At 38.5% G+C, this 23,038-nt stretch overlaps 1 protein-coding gene across 1 annotated transcript in view; it reads left to right on the top strand.

The window, feature by feature from the left end:
• The window catches only part of ZFHX4 (zinc finger homeobox 4), a 179,049-nt gene that overhangs the window by 143,014 nt on the left and 12,997 nt on the right, over nucleotides 1-23,038 (top strand). The window contains exons 5-10 of the mRNA XM_007455363.1: nucleotides 4,450-4,518; nucleotides 12,616-12,732; nucleotides 18,908-19,041; nucleotides 19,271-19,471; nucleotides 20,225-20,342; nucleotides 20,881-23,038. Coding sequence (XP_007455425.1) covers nucleotides 4,450-4,518; nucleotides 12,616-12,732; nucleotides 18,908-19,041; nucleotides 19,271-19,471; nucleotides 20,225-20,342; nucleotides 20,881-23,038 — 2,797 coding nt within the window. The remainder of the gene's footprint in view (nucleotides 1-4,449; nucleotides 4,519-12,615; nucleotides 12,733-18,907; nucleotides 19,042-19,270; nucleotides 19,472-20,224; nucleotides 20,343-20,880) is intronic.

Genomic DNA, 23,038 nt, shown 5'->3' with positions numbered 1-23,038 from the left:
CACGGGGCTGCTGCAATAATCAAGTGCAGATTAGATTAGATTTATTCCCAAATGACAGCAATCTTAAACTTAGAATTCTCTGTTTGTGTATCTAGACTGCTTTAAAAAATTAAAAATTCCAGATCTTTCCCTGATCATTAGATTTGTATGGATTATATAGTTTTTTTTTTAAAGTAGTATTCCAATTTGCAGGAAAAAAAAAAAAAAATCAAGATTTGCCAGATAAGAACTTGATGACTTTTGAAGTAAGATTCCATGCCTGAAAGTTATCAGTTAACTTACAGAATAAACATTATTCAAACAAGGGAAGGAAAAAAGGAGTAGTGAGGTGGACAAGCTTATGAGTAGGTGTGGCAGGACAAGAAAAGAGAGTGGTGAGGGCTTTCATTCTCATAATTAAAAGGAGTAAGAACCCTAAAAATTTAGGTTTTTTTGTTTGTTTTGTTTTGTTTTGCTTCTTTGCGGTACGCCGGCCTCTCACCACTGTGGCCTCTCCCGTTGCGGAGCACAGGCTCCGGACACGCAGGCTCAGCGGCCATGGCTCACGGGCCCAGCCACTCTGCGGCATGTGGGATCTTCCCGGACCGGGACACGAACCCGTGTCCCCTGCATCGGCAGGTGGACTCTCAACCAGTGCACCACCAGGGAAGCCCAAAATTTAGGTTTTAAGCATTATCTTTGGAGATGTCACCATTTGGTTTGGGGTAAGGAAAAAGGTGGTTAGCAGAACTCATGTCAAATGAGAAAAAAGAGAAATGAGAAATAATTACAGAATCAGAAAGAAAGCCACTTTTAGGATTTAAAAAATATGGTTCAGTATATCATTGTGGTTAAGAGAGCTATTCCTGAATAAAGCTTTATGGGTTCGAATCATAGCTCCGCCACTTGCTTGAGGTTTCCTAACACATATAAAGGGCATCAGTCAGTACCTGGCACAAAGCAAATGCTGTAAAATGTTGGTGGTAGTGATGGTGATTGTGGTAATCAATATACTATTCCTCAGAAAATGCAGCAATTACTTCTACCTTGTGTTAATAAAAATAATTTGGTATCATTTTCAAATGTGTGATCATCACAAAACTGACGGAATAGAGTAGAATACTGAATGAATTGTCAGTGGTCTTATTTTTAAATAGTATTAAATAAGAAAGGTCAGGTGCTAAAGAACACAAGTTAGTAATCTAATTAAATCACCAGCAAAAGAGACAGATTGTGTTAACAACAGTCAGATTTGTTATTACAGAGCAATTATTAAAGTGAAATATTGAAAGATGCTATGTATCATTAGTAGGCTTTAAACATGTCATTTTACACAGGCAGAAAACTATAATCAGTTCATTTGATAAGTTAAAATCTGCCTTATTAAAATATTTATGTCATTTGTATAAAGGAGGCAGTATTGTTGAGGATCTAGAAAGAATTCTGTGGCATACTGCACTACATTCCTTTATAAAATTATTTGCACAAGTCACTCTCTTCGGAGTAGTCTCCAAGTGCCACATGATCTAATTTGTGAGATTAAGTAACAGTTTTGGTTTTGACATTTTGCACATTTCCTTAAATCACTATTAAATGTAAGGATTTCAATGTGGCACCAAACTATTATTTGGTTACATTTTATATTCAAAGAATATAAATCTTTTATGAAAAATCAGAAATTTCACAGGACTAGTGAAAAGTTGCTTTCTTCCCTCTTCCTTCCCACCCCTCTCCACACACACACACACTTAGTTTTCTGGCCTTCACAAAGGTAGGAAAACCTTTATAAGCTTCTAAATTCTGTGGTATTAAAACTGGACACATCCAAAATTTCACAGACTTTCTTTTACCATACTCAGCTGGGTTTCATTTCAGGCTCTGTCAGTTTCAAACTTGGGGACCTGGTGCAAGTGACCTTAACATCTTGGAGCCCCCAGGCTCCTGATTTGTAAAATAAAGATTAACCATTACCTCATGATTTTATTGTGAGGGTTACATGACTGTTTTTACACAAATAGTTTACCACAGTATCTGGCAGAGATACAAACTTAATAAGATGTCATTGTTTTCTTTTTATTTTCAGGAATCTTTAAAGAGTAGCAGTCATTTGGTCAAATTCACTTAGCTACTACTGATATCTATTTGAACAAGACTATTTAATACATTGAAGTGTGTGTGTGTGTGTGTGTGTGTGTGTGTGTGTGTGAAATGGTAAGGATTGTTTGATAAAATGGAATTGTTTTTTGCTAGAAAAGAGGGGAAGAAATGGTTTTACACGCACACGTTTATATATATATATATACACACATATATATATGTAAGAGTACTTCTCTGTTTTTGGTATAATTGAGGAAGCTTTGAATTTAGAGTTCTGAGGCTCTGGGAAGCTTTTATAAAATTCTCATCTTGAGATTCATCTGTTTCAGGATATAGGGTGTGGTTTAGTATTTTGAATAAAGGTACCCTAGGTGACTTGATATGCCTCACTTTGTCCTAAGTTGAGAATCTCTTAAAATGAAAGCTCTCAAGGAACTCACAGTTTCTTGGGGGAAATAGACATGAATCATATAAAAGTTATCACAATACATCAAAAGTACTGAGACATATGTATAAGCTAATTGTTAATGAAAGCACAGAGGAGGTGACACTTGCTTTAGGTATTGAGGGAAGAATGAGAGTTTAACAGGAGAAGAAAAAAAGACATTCAAAATATAAAAGAAACAACACTGATCAAGGAATAAAGGTATGAGAGATTGCCAGGAGGAAGAAGTGGCCTTCTTGAGAGACATATTGATTGGACACGAATGTTGTGATCTATTTGGAAGTTATTCCTGAATTTATAAGCAAAGACTGATGACAAATTCTTTTTTTCAAAACTAATTTAAGATATAGTTACAAGATAATTGTTTTTTGTTGTTGTTGTTGTTTGGGAAAGGGCACTGGGTATTTATTATGATTGTATTGTTTTAAAATAGTTTACCGTCAAAGGCCAAAGGTTTCGTATGTAGCAGGAAAAACAATTAGTGAAGGCAATAATAGTGCTTCGGTGTGCACTTCTATTTTAAAGGTTAATTATTGGTTTAATTAAAGCCCTCAGAATCAACCACAGATGCTATTGCCTAGAAATATTAGATAAACTTGAGTCTATTTAACAGTGTAAGGATTGTGTGACAGCTTTTTTATCCTCTCAACGAGATATGGCCTTTTCTCACTTTAAAGACCATATCAGGGGCTTCCCTGGTGGTGCAGTGGTTGAGAGTCCGCCTGCTGATGCAGGGGACACGGGTTCATGCCCCGGTCCAGGAGGATCCCAAGTGCCACGGAGCGGCTGGGCCCGTGAGCCATGGCTGCTGAGCCTGCGTGTTCATGAGCCTGTGTCCCGCAACGGGAGAGGCCACAACAGTGAGAGGCCCACGTACCGCAAAAAACAAAACAAACAAACAAACAAACAAAAGACCATATCATATTTTCCCTTTATTTGGATTATTTTCTCTTATGGTTGTTGATTATTTATGTAGTTATATCTGTATTTTACAAATGAGGGAATCAGGGCTTAAAGAGGTCAAGTAATATACTGAAAATCCAGTGCTAGGGCCATGATGTTTACTCAAGCAATTTTACTTTCTTGAATGATAGCTCTTGAGATATTATGAGATATTAGATTGGAAAGACATGGAATTCCAGAGATTGTTGTGGAGGCTCTTGAAATTGTCAGGAAAGAGATGATGACAGAAGAATAGAGAAGCAGACATGACAAGAGACTTTGTAAAATGGAATCAACGCCATGTGTTGAGTCAGTAGAGAAAGAATACGGTGTGGAAAGTGATTTCCGAAGTCTAGTTGTTTTTTATAGATTTCCCTACGACAGGGAACACGAAGGAAGAATGGAGCTAGGTGAAACCTATGATTTCTGTCTGGGGATAAGTTTAGCAAACCAGCAAACATTGCCGGCACTTCTGCTCTGGAGCTCACCTAAAAGATCAGAATAAAGATGTGGATTTATTGATGACTTGGACATATTCTTCAGGTTTCTTCAAGTGCTTGTTTTTTGCTTTGGTCTCTCACATCAGCTACCATGTATTGAATTTTTTTTTTTTTTTTTTTTTGGTACCTTGACGGAGAAGTAAAAGTATGCTCATAGTTTATGTAATGTGCCATTGTTATTATAACATGTAGGCTTGGCCAAATAACCAAGTGGGAAAAATCAGAATGAGCCTTTCTTGTTTCCATATTTTATCTGTATTATTATATTCGCTGTGTGCTGCTGATTATTGAGAATTAGATCTAATCTTGCCACTCCCTGGGCGCATTTTTCCAGCCACTAGGATGTAAGGTGTGCCAGAGATTCACCTGAGTTCTGCCTGATGCTTATCTCTTTGAAAGCCAAGTTTGGGGTTCTTGTGATACTGGCTGACACTGCAGAGCTGAACATGGCATGCTGATTACCTTTCACTCTGATGTCCTCTGCAGAAACTGCCTCTTTGGGAGCCAGGACCTGTGAGGATGATCTTACAGAGCAGCAATTGAGAGCGACCTCAGGTAATTGGTCTTACTCTTGTCTGTATTGAATGAGCTACATTTGTTACTCTCATAATTTATGTAATGAACTATCTCTGGAACTGCTCTAATTAGAACTGATCAGATCCCTTATACAAATAATTTAAATCCTGTATAGAATATATCAATATTATATATAATAAATCAAATATTGGCTTGGCCAAAAAGTTCGTTCGGGTTTTCTGTAAGAGCGGACAAAAACCCGAACGAACCTTTTGGCCAACCCAGTATATAATAAATCAATTAAACCAAATGTAGCCAATATTTGGATGCATATGTAAAGCAATTTCTTAAAGAACAGGTAACTTCTGCTGGATAATTTCTCACATCTACATTTACACACAATGAAGTTTTACCTAGATGGTCAGTTTTACACAATGTATGAGTCAATAAGCTGGGTATTATTTTTCCCCAAGTCAAACAACCTGGATGGTGGAGTTAGTTTTGGTAATTAATGAGTTGATTGGATTTTTACCGCCCTGTCAATACAATCACTAGTTCCTGTGCTTTGCATGCTTATGTGTGTGGTAAAAGATAGAGGCTATGCCTTCTTAGCAGCATTATATTCAGATAATTTAAGGGGAATTTCACCCATGTTGCTACAACACACCTCATTTATTTCTGCTGTATAAACATGATTCCAGTTTCCAGATTTATACAGTTGGAATAATAATGTGCTATACAGAACAACAAAAAAATGATTATAAAAAGTCCTTCAGGGGCTTCCCTGGCGCAGTGGTTGAGAATCCACCTGCCGATGCAGAGGACGCGGGTTCGTGCCCCGGTCTGGGAAGATCCCACATGCCGCGGAGTGGCTGGGCCCGTGAGCCATGGCCGCTGAGCCTGCGCGTCTGGAGCCTGTGCTCCGCAACGGAAGAGGCCACAGCAGTGAGAGGCCCGCGTGTCGCAAAAAAAAAAAAAAAAAAAAAAAAAAAGTCCTTCACATTCATAATGGGGTATTGAAATACTTTTAAAAAATTGCAAACGAAACCATTCCTCCAATATAAACTCAGGACTTCCCTCTTAAAAAAGTCTTCAAAGTTAAGTTTACCTTCACCTATGTGTGTCTCATGAATACTTTTTTATTTATAATTATTTTTTATTTTATATATTATTTTTCCCTAGAAAACTAAAGAACATATTTAAGCTAAAGTAGCATAAACTCAGTTCTTCCTCCTCACTTCAAGCCAATCAAAAAATTGCATTAATGACTAGATTGAAAGTAGTAGGGCAAAAATCAAGACCATGACAAATATATTAGACTAAAAGGAGACCGCTCCCTCTCAATACATTTCTTTATTGTTTTGTAAAAAAAAGACACAAAATTTACATCTTCAGGCTTCCCTGGTGGTGCAGTGGTTGAGAGTCCACCTGCCGATGCAGGGGACACGGGTTCGTGTCCCGGTCTGGGAAGATCCCACATGCCACGGAGCGTCTAGTCCCGTGAGCCATGGCCGCTGAGCCTGCGCGTCTGGAGCCTGTGCTCCGCAACGGGAGAGGCCACAGCAGTGGGAGGCCCGCGTAACACAAAAAACAAAAAACAAAACAAAACAAAAAAAATTTACATCTTCACTTCAACCTCTCTGAGAAGCTTTATATTTAGATATTCCCATGCCTTCTGAATATTTTCATAGGGATGTTCTACAGGGAAGTCAAATATAACAAATTCCAAATTGAACTTCTCTTTTCTGCAAAACCATTTCTTCTCCTCTTTTAATTGATGACATCATACCATAGACCTAGTTACCCCAAGCAGGAAAACTAGGAATCACCAGTTTAACTCAAAATTGCCAGGAACTGTTGGGCATAGGTTATGAGTAAGGCAAATGAGTTCTCTCATTTTTAGACAATATTACTATACAAATAAATGTTATTTTCAGATTGCAACAAATGTGTAAAAGGAATTAAAAGAGTAATGTGTAGAGCAGAGATTCTCGAAGTGTGGGCCCCTTAAAAGCAACATCAGCCCCATCTGGGAACTTGAAAGAATGCGGATTCTTAGGCCCCATCCCAGACTTACTGAATTAGAAACACTGAGGATGGGGCCCAGCAGTCTGTGGTTTAACAAGCTCTCCAGGTAACAGTGATTCCCACTAAAGTCTGAGGACCCCACCTGTGTGACAGGTGAGGCACTACCTTAGAAGCAGTGGTCAGAGAAGTTCTCTGAGGAAATGCCAGGTGAGCTGAGTCCAAAATAATGAGAAGGACCCAATTAGGGGAAAGGCTTTACAGACAGAGGAGGGGAAGAAGTTGGTGATAGTCCGTGAAGAGAAAGAAGGCTGACCTGGAGAGAGATGAGTGAGTGGGGCGGAGAACAATGTAAGATGATGTCATAAAGGTAGGCAAGGCCTGATTATTTCAACCACAGTAAGGGGTTGTTATGTATGTTATTTTAAGCAAAGTAGGAAGCCATGGCAGGCCTCAAACAGGAGAATGGCTCGATTTTATTATATTAAGCTATGCAGAATAAATTGTGGGAAAGCAAGAGCAAGTCTTCCCCAGTTATGAGACCATTGCAAGACACAGGTAAGTGACTAAGGGTACTGACAATGGAAATGTAAAGAAATAGATGGATTTACTGTATACCAAATACTTTGGAATTGGAATTAATGGGACTTGCCAATGGATTGTGTACATAAGAGAAGGAAAGAAGTCAGTGATAACTCTCGCTTTTTGTGAATGGTGGTACCATTAACTGAGGTGGTGGAGACTGGGGAGAAATGAAGTGAAGTATGTTGAAGGGGGATTAAGAGCTCTGATTTGGACATATTAAGCTTGATATGCCTTCCAGACATCCAAATGGAGGTATAAAATTTAAAGCAATGGATCTGGATGAAATCATCTAGGGAAATTGTTATTTTTCCTCAAATCAGACATTCTTTGTAGATAAGAGAATAGGGCTTAGGACAAATGCTGGAGACACTCCAATATTTAGATTTTTAATGGAGGAAGCCCCAGCAAAGGGGAATAAGGGGGAACTTTCAGAGGGGTACGATGAAAATCACAATAGTCTCATGCAAAGAAATTCAAGAAGGGGATGTTTTTCAAGGAGAAAGGAATAGTAACGTCTATTGAGCAAAGTTAAGTAAGATGCAAACAGAAAAGTGGCCATTGGATTTCACAGCATGGAAGTCATTGGTGGCTTTGAGAAGAGGAATGGATGTGAAGTCAGGCTGGAGAGGGTTGAATAATGAATGTGATTTAGTAGAGAGAGAAGATGTAAAGCAAAAACCAAACCAGACCAAAACCAAACCAAACCAAACAAATACTCCTTTTAGGTTTTATTGAAGGGGAATAGAGGAATGGGATAGAGTCTGGACTTCTCCTTTTCTTCCCCATTTTGCTTCCTATATGGAACTCAGTGTTCCAACTAACAAGTATTGCCTGCCTTCTATAATTCCAGGCACTAATCCTGGTGCTTCTGGCACAGTGACAAATAACAATCACTGTTTTCAATAAATGTGTACCTATTAGAGAAAGTAGGTAACACACAGATAATTTCCACATACTACGGTAAGTTGTTTGACACCAGTGCACAAGAAAAAGAAAAAGAAATTTATCCAGAAACATTACTCCTAGTTCAATATTCAGGGAAGATTTTTTTTTGAGAAATAAGCAATTAATAATGATATAGTTAGCATTTTTTAATAATTATTTTGTGTTTTGCTCTGTGCTGACTGATTTTTATACATTATAACAAATCCATGAGGTGGGTATTATTAACTCCAGCTTTACTTATGATGAAACTGATATTTCCCAAGCTAGGCTTAAAGGAAAGATGGGAATTATACAGTAGAGGAAAGTTGTTCTTGATAGAGAAAGAAACAGAGTGGTATGTCTCATAGGAAGGAAGAGGGCATTAACGACTATTGCATGTGTCTTAAACAGTGGTGCACAAAATGTGGTCCTTGGACCAAAAGCTTTAGCATCACCTGGGAACTTAGAGATGTAAATTCTCAGGCCTTACTCTAAACCTACCAAGTCAGAAGTTCTAGGGATAGAGCCCAGCAATCTGTGGTTTAACAAGTCTTCCAGGTGGTTCTGGTGCCGTAAAATTTGAGAACACCGTACTTGAGAGTTAAGTGCTAGGTAGGAAGTGAAGAAAGATGAGACCGGACTGGTAGATGAGGACCGGCTATTCTTGCCCTGTACAGAAGATTTAGCTTTTTCTTTATGTGATGGCAGTCACTGAAAGATTTTAAGTAGAGAAGTCAAATTTAAGTAGATCATATAAAGGATAAATTTGGAGGGAGTGGGGACTGGACAGGGAGACAATGAAGGGGCCCAGGAAGGAATTCTTGTAAGCCAAGAATAGATGCTCCATAAAAAAAACTACAGATGTTTGAGTCACTAACCTCTGCTTCCTCTTTACACGGGCTTAAAAAGCATGTGGTGTTTTCCTTAGAAGACTCAGAGGGTTTCCAAACCCAAGTATAATAAAGCAATGGGAACCAAGCAAAACTGGTGTTCAGATCAGAGGCATGTCACTGAAGCCGATTTGCTTCGGAATTACATAATTTTGTAGAATAAATTGATAGTGATTTTCCAATCATTTTTTATTATTCAAAGGAAAATAAGCTACTCATTCAAAAACTTTTCTTTTAAATATAGTTTATGTGTATGTGTAACTTATAAGATCATCATTTTAGTATGATAAAAATGCTAGGGGAAGTTAACTGTACTGTACTTTTATAGTATATATGACTATAGTATTATTTTGTCTTCTTCCTATTAGTTTGAAACGTTTTAAAATAAAAAACGTTTTATCATTTATCTGAAAATTGGGAAGTTCTACTGTACCCTAATGTGCATTTAAGCATAACTACATTCATATCATAAAGTTTAACATATGAATAGTATATTTTTTATTTTCCATGAAGCAAAAGAATAATTGAAATATATACAGTGTGAATACAATATTATGAAATGCTATAATACTTTCATTATTATTAACATGTTAATAATTATTATTATTAACATGTAACATGTTGAAGAAATTTATTGATGAAAATGAAAACTGCCTTGGCATCTTTATTTGGGAATTTTATGTAATTTAGTATCCTTATTTTGGAATTTTACGTAATTTCCCTCAGTTCTAAGACATCCCTTTAATACATTTAATGTCATATGCTGTTTTCCTTCTTTCATAAAATTTTCTTCCTTTTTTCATAAGCATCTTACATTTTATGGCATTTTACAGTTGATGAAATGTGGTACTTGAAAATTATTCAACAGAATGTAGCCAGCTCTTGCCCTTAACCCCAAATCCAACCTATAAGGTTTTCTAGAAAAAGTGGTTTCTCCATGTGAATACTCTTGACTCTAAAGCCTATTTATAAAATGAATGTCAAATTTATTTCAAAAACTCTCTTTAAGAGTGAAAATGACTTTTTACTTCTGACTTGTAGGAAACTTTATGGTGTACATAAGTTACCCTTTGATTCTTTTTTTATGTGATTAAAAATTCGCCAAGTTCTATGGCTCCAAAGAGCCTACCTGTAATAAACAGCTTTCGCCTTCAAAACCACAAAACAGGTCTGAATTGCTGGAGCATTAGAGCTAATTGACTGCCTACTTCAAAGGAAGAACAAGAAAAGTGTGGGCAGTCACAGAAGCAGAGGGAGTGCCAGCAAATCCACCTCTGGAGGTTATGAGCTGTGGCTTGGAGGAGCCTTGCAAAGTTATGGCCTCAGAACTGCTGTTTGCGATTAAGTTGATGGGGAGAGTCTATCCCACAATCTCTCCCTGCTGCTGACACAGAGTCTTTGTTCACATTCAGATTTCTCAAACTGTTGCCAGGGTCAGGCTGAGGTCAGACACCACAGTGATGTATAGAAGAACTTGTCTGGGAATTTCTCTCACACTTAAGACACATACCAGAAACATGAAGAAGAGGATCCTGCAAAAACCGTCTGATGAGACGCAGATGATACCGTAGTTTTTCTTTTCGTACCTTCACAATCTTCGTTTTCTTCTCCTGACGCATAATGTTTTATGAACATGAGTTGGCGAAAGCCCTTAGAATTTTCTGTCCCCTCCAGATAAGGACATTCAGTAGCACTCTGATGCTTCATTTTTCAGCCCTGGGGGAGAGGTCCAGTAAATCTACTCCAAGAACTCTCGCATCCCTTCTGCCACGGGCCGTCCATAGGTTACGGGCCTGACTCTGGATGTCACGTCACGTGTGTGGACTTGGCGGGCACACAGCCTAATCTAGTCATGATCTCAGCCTCCCAGCCTCCCAAACTGAGCTGGGCCGCTGTCCCCACCCAGCCTGGTCCCCCTGCTGGGAGGAGGGAGCCCGGGTTTGATCAGTGATTATCACCGACAGGTGAAAGCAGGCTACAGCCAGGAGGAGGGTTCATTCTTTCTTCTTCAAGTATAATTTCCACATGTATTGAAGGGGAAGCTGCCCCCAAACCCTCCGATGACCCACCCCTCCCCAAGGACCTCCCCTCTGCTTTTGTGCAGTGGCAAAGTGCAAATATGGAATCAAGAGATTTGTATGGTGCCTTTGAGGACTTAACAGTCGAAACAAACTCTGGTTTCAAATGTATTAAGCGTCCTTGTTTTTCCCCTTAGTTTTTTTTGGAGTTTACCCCATTGAGCCCAGAACTGGCCCCCCTCTGTTGTTTTCTGCTCTCATAGTTGTAGAGCATGGCTGGCAAGTGAGGCACTAAATAGCAATTTTTTCTTTTTTTTTTTTTTTGGTGCTCAGCTGCTACATATGACAGTGGATATTTCATTCTGCTGTCAGAACGTTATTAAAAAAACATGGGGTGTGGAGATGGGCCATGATTTCCCCTTTCAATCACTATAGCATTTGCAATGAAAATTTTATGCTGTGTGTAATTTTCAGTTAATGCTTGACACTTAAAATGTCCAGAGCTGCGTTTTGTACGGTTCTTGAAGGGTTAATTGTATCATGTTCTCTGCATAAAAGCTCTGCTTATCAAAAGCAAATAGAAGAGTGTATGCAAATGGGTGTCGATGACCTTTTGCCTTTCCAGGGTTAATTTATATGGTCATTAAAGATTTTATGAAATTGAGTAGCCTGGTGCTTCTAATCCCATTTTACCTTCTCCTAATTTATGTAATTCCTACCTGAACAGGGAAATATGATTTTTATTTTTTGTGCTGCAATGAGAACAGCATGCCATGCTGTGGGGAGTTGTGAGTCTGGTTATCTGGCATTACTCAGATTGCTAAAAATTCATTAAAATGCGACATCAGCACAGTGAGAGACAAATGATCGCAGGATGAAAGAGAACAGTGGGCCTTTCACGGATTAGTGCTACACAGACCCAGCATAGAGGCTAACTGCATAAACAGATTAATCCACCAGCAGCGGCATAGCTAAGATTTACAGAATAATTAAATAGGGTTGAGTTACTATGAGGATTTCCATGTAATCTAGCTGGTGTGAAACCCATGAATGAGAGGTGTGGGGTGATGCGGTTGTCATAGAAGTATACCTTCTTCTGTCCTACGCCCTGTATAGCTCCCCCTATAGAAAAAATAAAATAAAATCCCAGTGTAACTGAAGTTTTGAGATCTTACTCTGACAAATTCCAAAGAATTCCTCTGGGGTCTAAGGGCTGAAAGGCAGGAGTAACACCTGTCTTACATTTAACCCGTCATTATCATATTATTGAACTAAGAAATTTTTCTGAGAATTTGGTTCATTCTGCCATTTATCCAAGTCCATGCAGCAGTGGATTCATGTAGCTTAGAAGGTTCTACTATTGAAATTACAAAATTGCCTTACATCCATTTTTCAATCTCTTCTATCTTAAACTGTATTTCTTTAAAAAGATTTCTTTTTAATTTAGTACAGGCACATTTTCTCAGTGGATATAAGAGAAGATGCTTGAGATTAAAAAATAACAAAACAAAACCTGCACTGGTATAGCCAGCAGGTTCTAATAGTGACTTTTAATAAATTCATGCTCTTTTTTGAGAATGAATGTCTGCAAATGATTCATAAATAACAAAGTTCTTAAATGGTCACATAGTTTATTTTCATGTGTGTTTTTCTAGGGTTTTCCATCCAACTGACTGGTCTGTCTTTCTTAACAGAAGAACAAAGTGAGGAGACAGAAGGAGCTATTAAACCTACAGCCGGGGCTGAGGATGATGAGAAAGACACAAGTGAAAGAGACAATAATGAAAGCAAAAACCCTAATAAAGACTCTGGTAAGATACTAGAATCTTTCACCTTTCCTTCCCCCACCTCCATTCCCTGCGATCTGCTCTTCCTTCACTGCCCCCCCAACAAAGCTTACTAAAAGCTTTTATTCATTTTAAACTGTCTGAACATTCCCACTACTATTCATTGCATGTGCATTTTGCATGTGATTTCTATCAGTAGCCTCCCATTGACCTATTTTTAATCATAACCATCTGACAGAATAGATGTGGATAAGTTGAAGAATATTGCAGGACGACCAGCGAGATTATTTTTTAATCAAATCAGTTTGTGTGCTTGTAATTTTTTAAGCGCCTTTCATTAATCTTAGCTATACTTGTGATTCCTCTGATGGCATATTAATTTTTCATAAGCACAGGATTAGATATCACTTGAACTTTTTCATTCAATCACATGTGCTCCCCCCTTCCCCAAACCACGTAACCTTAAAAATAAATGTTATTTTTCCTTTGCTTTTTTACAACTTACACTCAGGAATTTGCCCTTTTTAAGGGCATCTATTTGAGGCATTTCAAACAAAATCCAGTGAAAAAGTTTACAGATGATTCAGCCTAAGAAGAGGAAATATCATTGAGAAGGGATTAGGTGCTGGGTAATTTTGATCTTCTAGAATAGACAAATCCCAGTAATGAAAGCTACTGTCTTTGAAAACAAACCTTCGTGTCATGACATTTACTTGTGCACAAACAAACCCTAGGCCAGCATCTGGTGTGGATACCTAAGGCTTTTTCTGTGTTTGATTTGGCAAATATATGACTTCATCCATGCTTTGTATGTATGAGATGGAAATCTATGGTCCCAATGAATATTACATTGGCTACTTTTGCTGCACGCTATACCTAGTTTTATTATGTTGGACTCATTGAAGCAGAAGAAGTGCTGAAACGGGTTCAAGCCTATTAGTTTCAGGTAGTCATCTATCTTTTCCTTGAATTCCAATGACAGCCGCATCTAAAGAAGCTTGTTTTCACTGTGAAGACATTGGGTTGTGCAGAAAATATCATTTTCACTTGCAAGTTTATTTAAACCTGAATTATCCCATATTTGTGATTCAGTCTTTGCATATCTAAGTTTTCCATTCCCTTCAAAAATTATTTGAAGGGCCTCCCTGATACCCACCCCACACAGTTCAATGCTGAATTTCTCTCTGGAGTCCAGTGAGAAGAGTGCCATTTAAATTTGCGTCTAGGATATAGTGGCTAACATATGATTCTAATTTGATTTAAACAAAGAAGATCTAAGGTTGGTTCTGAGCCTAAAGCAATGTAAAAAAAAAAAAAAAGATGCCCTAGCTGTATATTAATACAGTTCCTGAGGTCACTGACAAGGAATTTGAAGTACCTTGTGATCAGTTAAGGTCGAGGGTAGTGCCATCTAAGCTTCATTTGAAAAGAATTGACAATAGCAAGGAAGTCAGTTTAGGTCTAGGATGGAGCTCATCAAGGCTAGCTGATGGACTGCTTCAGGGAGGGCAGGATTCTGCTGCCTTCAGTGGTGATTTTCTCACAGTGGTGCCAAAAGAGATTGCAGACCATACACCCACCCAACCCCATTCTTCAGAAGAATGTGTAAAACACACAGGACATTGGTGTTCGTTGAGTGTTCACGTAATACATAGGAATGTGACGTTGTGCTTGGCTTTAAGTAACAAATACCTTGTAAAGGATGCGTTGTGGGAATCTCTTGAAAATGGCTCCAGTCTCACCAATGAGGCAAGAGTCTTACTTGGAACATATCACAGATGCAAGGGCTCTATCTCCACCAGCCCGGTTTACTGCTCTACATAAATAATAGGCTCAATCACTCCTTAACGGCCTGATGAGTTACTGTCTTTTCTTGGGCATCTAAGTGTACCATCTAGACAGGACTCAGCATGTGAGAGGATACAGACCATTGGATAATGATAGTTTTCTAAAACACATTTTTATCCCTGCAGAAACGCCTCCCCAACTACATCTGCAGGGATAAAAATGGGCTTTCGTACCAACTCAGAACAATTACTGAGATGCTAATATTTAGCCTTGAAACCTCTCAGACACCAAGAGAGTTATTATTGACAACTAACATGAACTTTTAACAAAGTATTCTGCTTTCTACATTGAATCTGATTAGGTGAAAAAATTATTACATGGATTTTTTTCCTTGTAAGTATTTCTAATGACTGAATGAGCACTTATGTATGTATTGGTTTTCTTCCTGATGTCAGTTATAAATGTCAAAAATACTGGCAAATTTATAAGTTAATCACTATCTTAATGTGTTAGATGGGAAAACAGTGTGACCCCACTTTAACACAGAATTTTTTAGACAGGAAGGAATTAACACATGTTAGGAAGATGATGTTTGTATAAGCTGTTGTACTGTGTTGCTGACATTAATCTCTGGGACTAGAGCTTTCAAAATGAGACTTGGCAATATGCAAGTTATATTTGTTGAATATTCATTCATAATAGAAAAGCCTCCTAATGCCTCATTTATATTGTCATTTAAATCTAGTGCCACTTTAGATTAATTATAATCCAAATTATAGCTCTGTGCACTACAAGAATTAATATAGAGTTTATCCAGATTAATATATTTGCATTGAAAATGTAATATGTCTCTGCCACGGCTAAGGGGACCACTTTTTAATAAGGGAGTAAACATGAGGGAAGATGGAAATTAACCTTCATTATTGCAATTAAAATTATCCTTTCATTCTAGTCTCATTAGAAAAAATACTGTACCGGTAATTATAATTTGGGCTTATTTGGAGTTGAATACCATCTTCTGTTATATCCAAGTTTTATAGTATTCAAACTTTACCAAATACATTGATTCATAAATAATAACTCAGCATTTTGTTATTTTTTTCAAGATTTGCTTTGAGTACACATGTGTTATTGGATTTTCCCCACTTGTTATGAATATAAACCATTTTACAACCTTCTGTATTTTAGGGATTGAAAATTTAGTAAGTAGGCAGCATCTGAATTGAAATGAATTATGTCATTTTTATATTAGTAATCTCATGTAAGTTAAATAATCCCATAACTGACAGATAATCATTGGCTCATCTATTTGGCAGTCCTTATTTGTAATGAGGCTTCATGTTTTAGTTAAAAATGCATTAAAATTACATTTCTTTTGAGGATAGTGTGATGGCCTTAATAACACAAAATGAATTATGATCTCATTCCAAAATTTTGTCTAAGGTAACAAACAGTGTTTATTTCAAGTAAAGTTGTAAACATAAACTATGAATAATCAGAAAACTTAAAACCTTCCTAAAATTAATTGGCCTTTACTTAATATATTTCTAGGATAAAACAATTCAGAGAAAGACCCCAGAGTTGCTTTCCTATAATTTACCAGGGAGGCCGTAATACCTGAGATGGTACCCCTTTGAGTAGAAGAGGCATGCATGCATAAAATATAATGCCCCTCATTTTTGCAAGTAATCCTGGTGACCTGTTTTATCTTCAAGAGTCTGTTTTTGTCATGTTATTGCATCTTAGCATTCTCCGCTGTTTCTGCTGCTTCTTATCAGTGACACGCATTTCTGGGGTGTCTAGCTAGAGTTAGGGGGTCTAGACTTTATTTATAACTTCTCAATTTAAAATAAGATGGTCTTTAGGATGTTCCTAGCTTACATTAAGATCACGGTTTAATTAACTAAGTTAATTAGCCCCAAAATCTCGAAGCTGACCCATGTATTGGGTGGAATACTATATCCAACAGTTATTTCGATGGCTATGAAATAGTGACCCTAAAATTTAACTCTTTTCTTGATGCAGCATGAATGTCCCTAAATTCAAAAGCAATTATATTCTTGATGATATTAATGTACATAAAAATAATATGGATTAATTATATCAAATATGTACACCAGTGTATAGTAAAGTCTTAGTAAAATGTTTTAAACCTTGAAATCAATGTTCTTTTGACCCTTTATAGTACTACTATTAGAAGATATATGCTTATAAAAATAAGGCCATACTTATACATTGAATGGATTCAGAAGTTTCTGGAAGGTTTATTCTGTTTTTGATGTTCCTAAGGCCTGCAAGCAACAAGAGTTGTGGAAATTCTCGTTTACCTTGTGTGTGACAGTCTTTGATACCATAGGGAACTGGACCAATTTATTATTTGGTCATGTCCGATTCTCTCATGTACACAAAAGAATGATAGGGGAATATGACATAGTATTATTTTCTTAAGGAAGCATATTCTTACTCACTATTGGGAAGCTTTTGAAGAAAAATCTTCCAGTCTCACAGGAAAAAAGCAGCTGATAGACATTTGCTGACTTAAATGACAATCATTTTCTACAACTTGATCTGACACCAGAATCAGTAAATTTTACTTGCAAATTTTATATATCATATTGTTTTCTTAAGTGTTTATTTTTAACACTTTAAAAATGATAGCACAAAGTACATTCTGCTTTGAGAATTTTGCTTTAGATGAAAGACATCTTTTTGATGCCAGAGTTAATTATGAAATAAACATTCCTGTTTTTGACATATCTTTGGATATCAAATACTTGGATATTGTTTAATCAATGTAATAAAATTCTTTAGTCTATCTCAGATTTAAGTTCATCCAAATTCGATCAATTGTTTTTTCAAATATCTAGGAAGAATTTCTCTAAGGTATTTGTATATATAGGACAAATGTACCAATTCAGATAAAATCTAGTGTTTGTAAATCTAGAAATCAGTAGCAGTGCAATTGGTTTGGAAAGATAACACTAATTCTGTACCTACCGCAAACCCCAAGGGAATAAATTATTGTCATTATGTCATTTAAATTCTAGTTTAATTTTGGTCTCCTCAGAGTCAGATTTACTTTTAAATTTCTTTCAGAGTTTGGGATTCCTAAAATTATTTATATGGTACAAAACATGCATCTCCATCCAGGAGAGGAAAAGAATGTATTTTTTGGTTCATTTTTACTTTGTTTCCATAACATCCTTGACCTTATTTTTAAATTAAAACTGGGTTATTTTGCAATAAGGTATAATTTGTTCATTTATATGAACCGTATGTGGATTGAAAAAAAATCAAGATAAATCTTCATGCACAGCATACAATCAGATTACGCCTAGACTCTATATTTACGCGGGGTCTGATAGCAATCAATGGTTTAGCTTCGTTGCATTTCAAGATGTATTTGCACCCAGTTGTCCAGTGATAGTGTCCTCACCCTGGAAATAATTTAGTTGCAAATTGACTGGAAGATGGTGAAAATTGAAAGTTAAAATTAGAAATACTCATAATAAACAGCAGAAAAAAGGTCAGATGATGCCGCACTATGATGAGATTGGAATGGCTGGTAAATGAGGTTTTGTGTTTGTCGTGAGATGTATGTGACATGCCTACCCAATGTCACTGTAATATCCAGCTTCGCAGAGGAGATTATCGGGAAAATTGATGCTGGAAAGAATTTTCTGTTAGATTGGGAAATTAGAATCACACTCTCTCCTTTGATGTGTGTGAGGCTTCTATACATTATGTTACTCATCTAGGCAAAATTTTAAACCGTCTTTTAACACCGAATATTCAGATTAACCTCATAAAACAATTGTCTTCTTGATTTGGACTCCAATGTTATGTGTACAGCCAACTGCTGAAACATCTAAAGCAAAGAATAAATCACAAAAAAACAGCAGTGGATATGTAATGTATAATTTTAAAATCCTACATTCACCACGTAAAAACACTGTTTTCATTTGTGAATTATAACTAGTCAGCTCTTCTCAGAATTTTGAAATGTTTTCAGTGTCCCGGAATTTTAGAGAAGAGATAGGTAATTAAACTTTAGCAAAAATAATTATTTTCTAAGTTAGCATTTGCGAATTGGAGTAGATTTGCTTTAATGTGATAAAGCCGTACTGAGACACCAGAGAGCACGTGTTATTGATGAATCTTTCAAGGTCACCTACGGTTATCAAAATATGAGACAGGAACACATTTTAAAATATATAAAGTCCACTTGGTTAGTGGACAAAAAGAAGTGTGATTTTTGTCTTTTGAGATTAGCATGATATAAAAGTGCTTTTCTGGTTCTTTGGTAATTCAGTGGATTTAGAGCCAGAGATATTTGGAAAACATATTTTTTCTGATATCAACATTGTTAGTCTTTTAAAATTGAGGTGTCCTATTCTTTTTTGGGAATCAGGAGTAATCACACCAGAAAAGGAGCTAAAAGTCAGTGTGGCAGGGGGAACCCAGCCACTCCTGCTGGCAAAAGAAGAGGATGTGGCAACAAAAAGATCAAAACCTACAGAGGACAATAAATTCTGTCACGAGCAGGTAAATGTGTTTTCTTTTTCCCTCTACTGTGTAAACATGTTTATTATTATTATTATTATTATTATTATTGCCCTTGATAATTTTAGTGCCTCCAAACCATTCCATGCTGTTGAAATGTATGTAGACACTATGATTGGCAAGGTAATTAACTCATGGTGTGACTTCTAATGCCCTGAAGTCATCAAAATCCATTAACTAATAGTGACCATGTTTATTCAATATTTTCCAGTTCTATCAGTGTCCTTATTGTAACTACAATAGTAGGGACCAAAGTCGTATCCAGATGCACGTTCTGTCACAGCACTCAGTGCAGCCGGTCATCTGCTGTCCTCTCTGCCAGGACGTCCTCAGCAACAAAATGCACCTCCAGCTGCATCTGACGCATTTGCACAGTGTGTCTCCGGATTGTGTGGAGAAGCTGCTTATGACAGTAAGGATAACAAATGTTGATGCATATGTGACATAATCTCTGTAAAGGTATCAACACAAAATCTGTAATTATTGTTTGATAGAAATTTATTTCTTCTGTGTAAGAGCATCAAGTTCTTACTGACTGTGTGGTAGGAATCACAAGTAAAGGCCCATTTGTTGTCTCTTGTGCTTTGGAATAAACCCCAAATATGATACAAGGCATAGCTTATTCAATAACACAGATTTTGCTGACTTCTTCTCATGCCTGTAATGTTAATCAAATGATTCATGTGGGTACCTTGAGTTTCATATTTTCTTGGCTAACATTTCTTGGTTACAAAACCTTTCAAATCATATTTCTTAATTTTTTTTTCAATTTTTGTTGGAGTACAGTTGATTTACAATGTTGTGTTAGTTTCAGGTGTACAGCAAAGTGAATCAGTTATACATATACACTTATGGATTTTTTAGATTTTTTAGATTCTTTTCCCATATAGGCCATTACAGAGTATTGAGTAGAGTTCCCTGTGCTATACAGTAGGTCCTTATTAGTTATAAACCATATTTTTTAAAAAAAGAAAAGAAGAACAACACTGCATCACAACAGCATTGATCCGAAATTTGAAGGGAGAACATTGGCCTGTAAGAGTCACAGAATGTCCCTGCTTTGGTTGGAAAAATGTAACTGGGATATGCTACTGACCAAGGGCAGATGTGACGGAGTCTGTGATTTCTGGGGTCCCTTTGCCATGAACCGCTTTGGTTTTCACAGGTGCCTGTCCCTGATGTGATGATGCCCAACAGCTTGCTACTGCCAGCAGCCACCTCTGAGAAGTCAGAGCGGGACACACCTGCAGCCATCACAGCCGAGGGGGCCGGGAAATATTCAGGTATGCCAGCCTCAGACCAAGATCTGCGCAAGACACACTCAGGGCCTTGCATCTGTGATGCTGGTCCAGCATTATTACTATCAAAGATTTTTTTTTTTTTTTTTTTTTTAAAGCACAGGGGAAAAAAAGTATGGCATTTCCAAAAGCCCTAGTTTCTAAGGCATATTTAATATCTAGTTATCTGTAAACTGCCCTTGGGGGACCTAAGTATCAATGACCAGGAATATTTCGTGTGTTCTAATTACTGAACATGCCGGTTATGGCCCTTGCTAGCACGCTGCTGGTAGCGTACTATAATTACCTTTGACTTATCGTCTTCCCTTTGCTGAAATTCCTTGAGGTCAAGGGTGATTTCTTATTCACCTTTATATCCCCAGGGCCCAGTACAGTGCTTGCCATATAGTAGTTGCTCAAATAAATATTTCTTCAGCAACTCAATTAAGCAGAAACCTTTAGAAGCTCCTACTTAACAATATTCATTGGCATTTGAGCTGTAGACTTCCTTCCTATAAGCGATGTTTATGCTTTATTGACACAGGTGAAAGTCCAATAGATGACAAAAGCATGGCAGGTCTTGACGATTCAAAGGCTGGTGTGGAAATAAAGAGTGAGGCGCAGAAACCAACTAAAGAACCCACAGAAGTGCCGGAATGGAATAAAAACAGCAGTAAGGATATGAAAATCTCCGACACACTGCAGGATCAATTAAGCGAACAGCAAAAACGGCAACCACTCTCTGTTTCGGACCGCCATGTTTACAAGTATCGCTGTAACCATTGTAGCTTGGCTTTTAAGACTATGCAGAAGCTTCAGATACATTCCCAGTATCATGCGATTCGGGCCGCTACAATGTGTAACCTGTGCCAGCGTAGTTTCCGCACATTCCAGGCTTTAAAAAAACACTTGGAAGCAGGCCACCCCGAACTGAGTGAAGCTGAACTTCAACAGCTGTATGCCTCCTTGCCCGTGAATGGTGAACTGTGGGCAGAGAGTGAAACTATGGCCCAGGACGACCAGGCCCTAGAGCAGGAAATGGAGAGGGAGTACGAGGCAGACCATGAGGGGAAGGCAAGTCCAGCAGGAAGTGACAGTAGCTCTATTCCGGACGACATGGGCTCTGAACCAAAGCGGACCTTACCTTTTAGAAAAGGGCCAAATTTCACGATGGAAAAATTCCTCGATCCATCTCGCCCATATAAATGTACAGTGTGTAAAGAGTCGTTCACCCAAAAGAACATTCTCTTGGTCCATTATAATTCAGTGTCTCACCTGCATAAGTTGAAAAAGGTTTTGCAAGAAGCTTCCAGCCCTGTTCCTCAAGAAACCAACAGCAGCACAGATAACAAACCCTACAAGTGCAGCATCTGCAACGTCGCATACAGCCAAAGTTCGACCTTGGAAATCCACATGAGATCCGTGCTCCACCAGACAAAGGCAAGGGCTGCAAAGCTGGAGCCCAGCAGTCACGTGGCCGGTGGGCATGGCGTCGGAGCCAACGTTAATAGTCCCAGCCAAGGGATATTAGATTCCATGAGTTTAGCAGCAGTAAGCAGCAAAGATGCCCACTTAGATGCCAAAGAATTAAATAAAAAGCAAACTCCGGAATTAATCTCTGCTCAACCTGCGCATCACCCGCCGCAGTCACCAGCACAGCTTCAGCTGCAGCTGCAGCACGAGTTGCAACAGCAAGCTGCGTTCTTTCAGCCTCAGTTTCTCAACCCCGCCTTTCTGCCTCATTTTCCTATGACTCCGGAAGCGCTGCTGCAGTTTCAGCAGCCTCAGTTTCTCTTTCCATTCTACATCCCTGGGACGGAGTTCAGCTTGGGGCCAGATTTGGGCTTGCCAGGCTCTGCTGCCTTTGGGATGCCTGGCATGACCGGAATGGCCGGGTCCTTGCTTGAAGACTTGAAGCAGCAGATTCAAACCCAACATCACGTTGGCCAAACTCAACTCCAGCTACTTCAACAACAAGCACAGCAGTACCAAGCCATACAGCCCCAGCTGCAGTCTCAAAAGCCGCCGCAGCCGCCGCCACAGCAGCAGCAGGCCGGCAAATTATTGAAACAAGAGCAAACCGCCGCGGCCAGTGCCGACTGCCCCATCATGAAGGACATACCCTCTTACAAGGAGGCGGAAGAGGTTGCTGAAAAGCAAGACAAGCCAAAGCAAGAGCTCATTAGTGAAGGTGACGGGCTCAAAGAAGGCAAAGATGGAAAGAAGCAAAAATCCTTGGAACCGTCCATCCCACCGCCCCGAATCGCTTCAGGGGCCCGAGGAAATGCAGCCAAAGCGTTACTGGAAAACTTCGGTTTTGAGCTGGTCATTCAGTATAATGAGAACAGGCAGAAGGTACAGAAGAAGGGCAAGAGTGGGGAAGGGGAAAGTACCGAGAAGCTGGAATGTGGAACGTGTGGGAAGTTGTTCTCCAATGTCCTTATTCTAAAGAGCCACCAAGAACACGTACACGGCCAGTTTTTTCCATATGGAGTGCTAGAAAAATTTGCTCGTCAGTACAGGGAGGCCTACGATAAGCTTTATCCCATTTCGCCATCTTCCCCAGAAACACCCCCGCCCCCACCTCCTCCTCCACCGCTGCCTCCAGCCCCTCCGCAGGCTCCTTCCCTGGGGCCCGTGAAACTGCCAGGCGGGGTCTCCGCTCCGCTCCAAGCCCCACCGCCCACTCCCCCGCCGCCCCC

The sequence above is a fragment of the Lipotes vexillifer genome, unplaced genomic scaffold, assembly GCF_000442215.2.
Source record: "Lipotes vexillifer unplaced genomic scaffold, Lipotes_vexillifer_v1.1 scaffold1962, whole genome shotgun sequence".
Lineage (NCBI taxonomy): Eukaryota > Metazoa > Chordata > Mammalia > Artiodactyla > Lipotidae > Lipotes > Lipotes vexillifer.
This window is presented reverse-complemented; position numbering and strand designations above follow the sequence as displayed.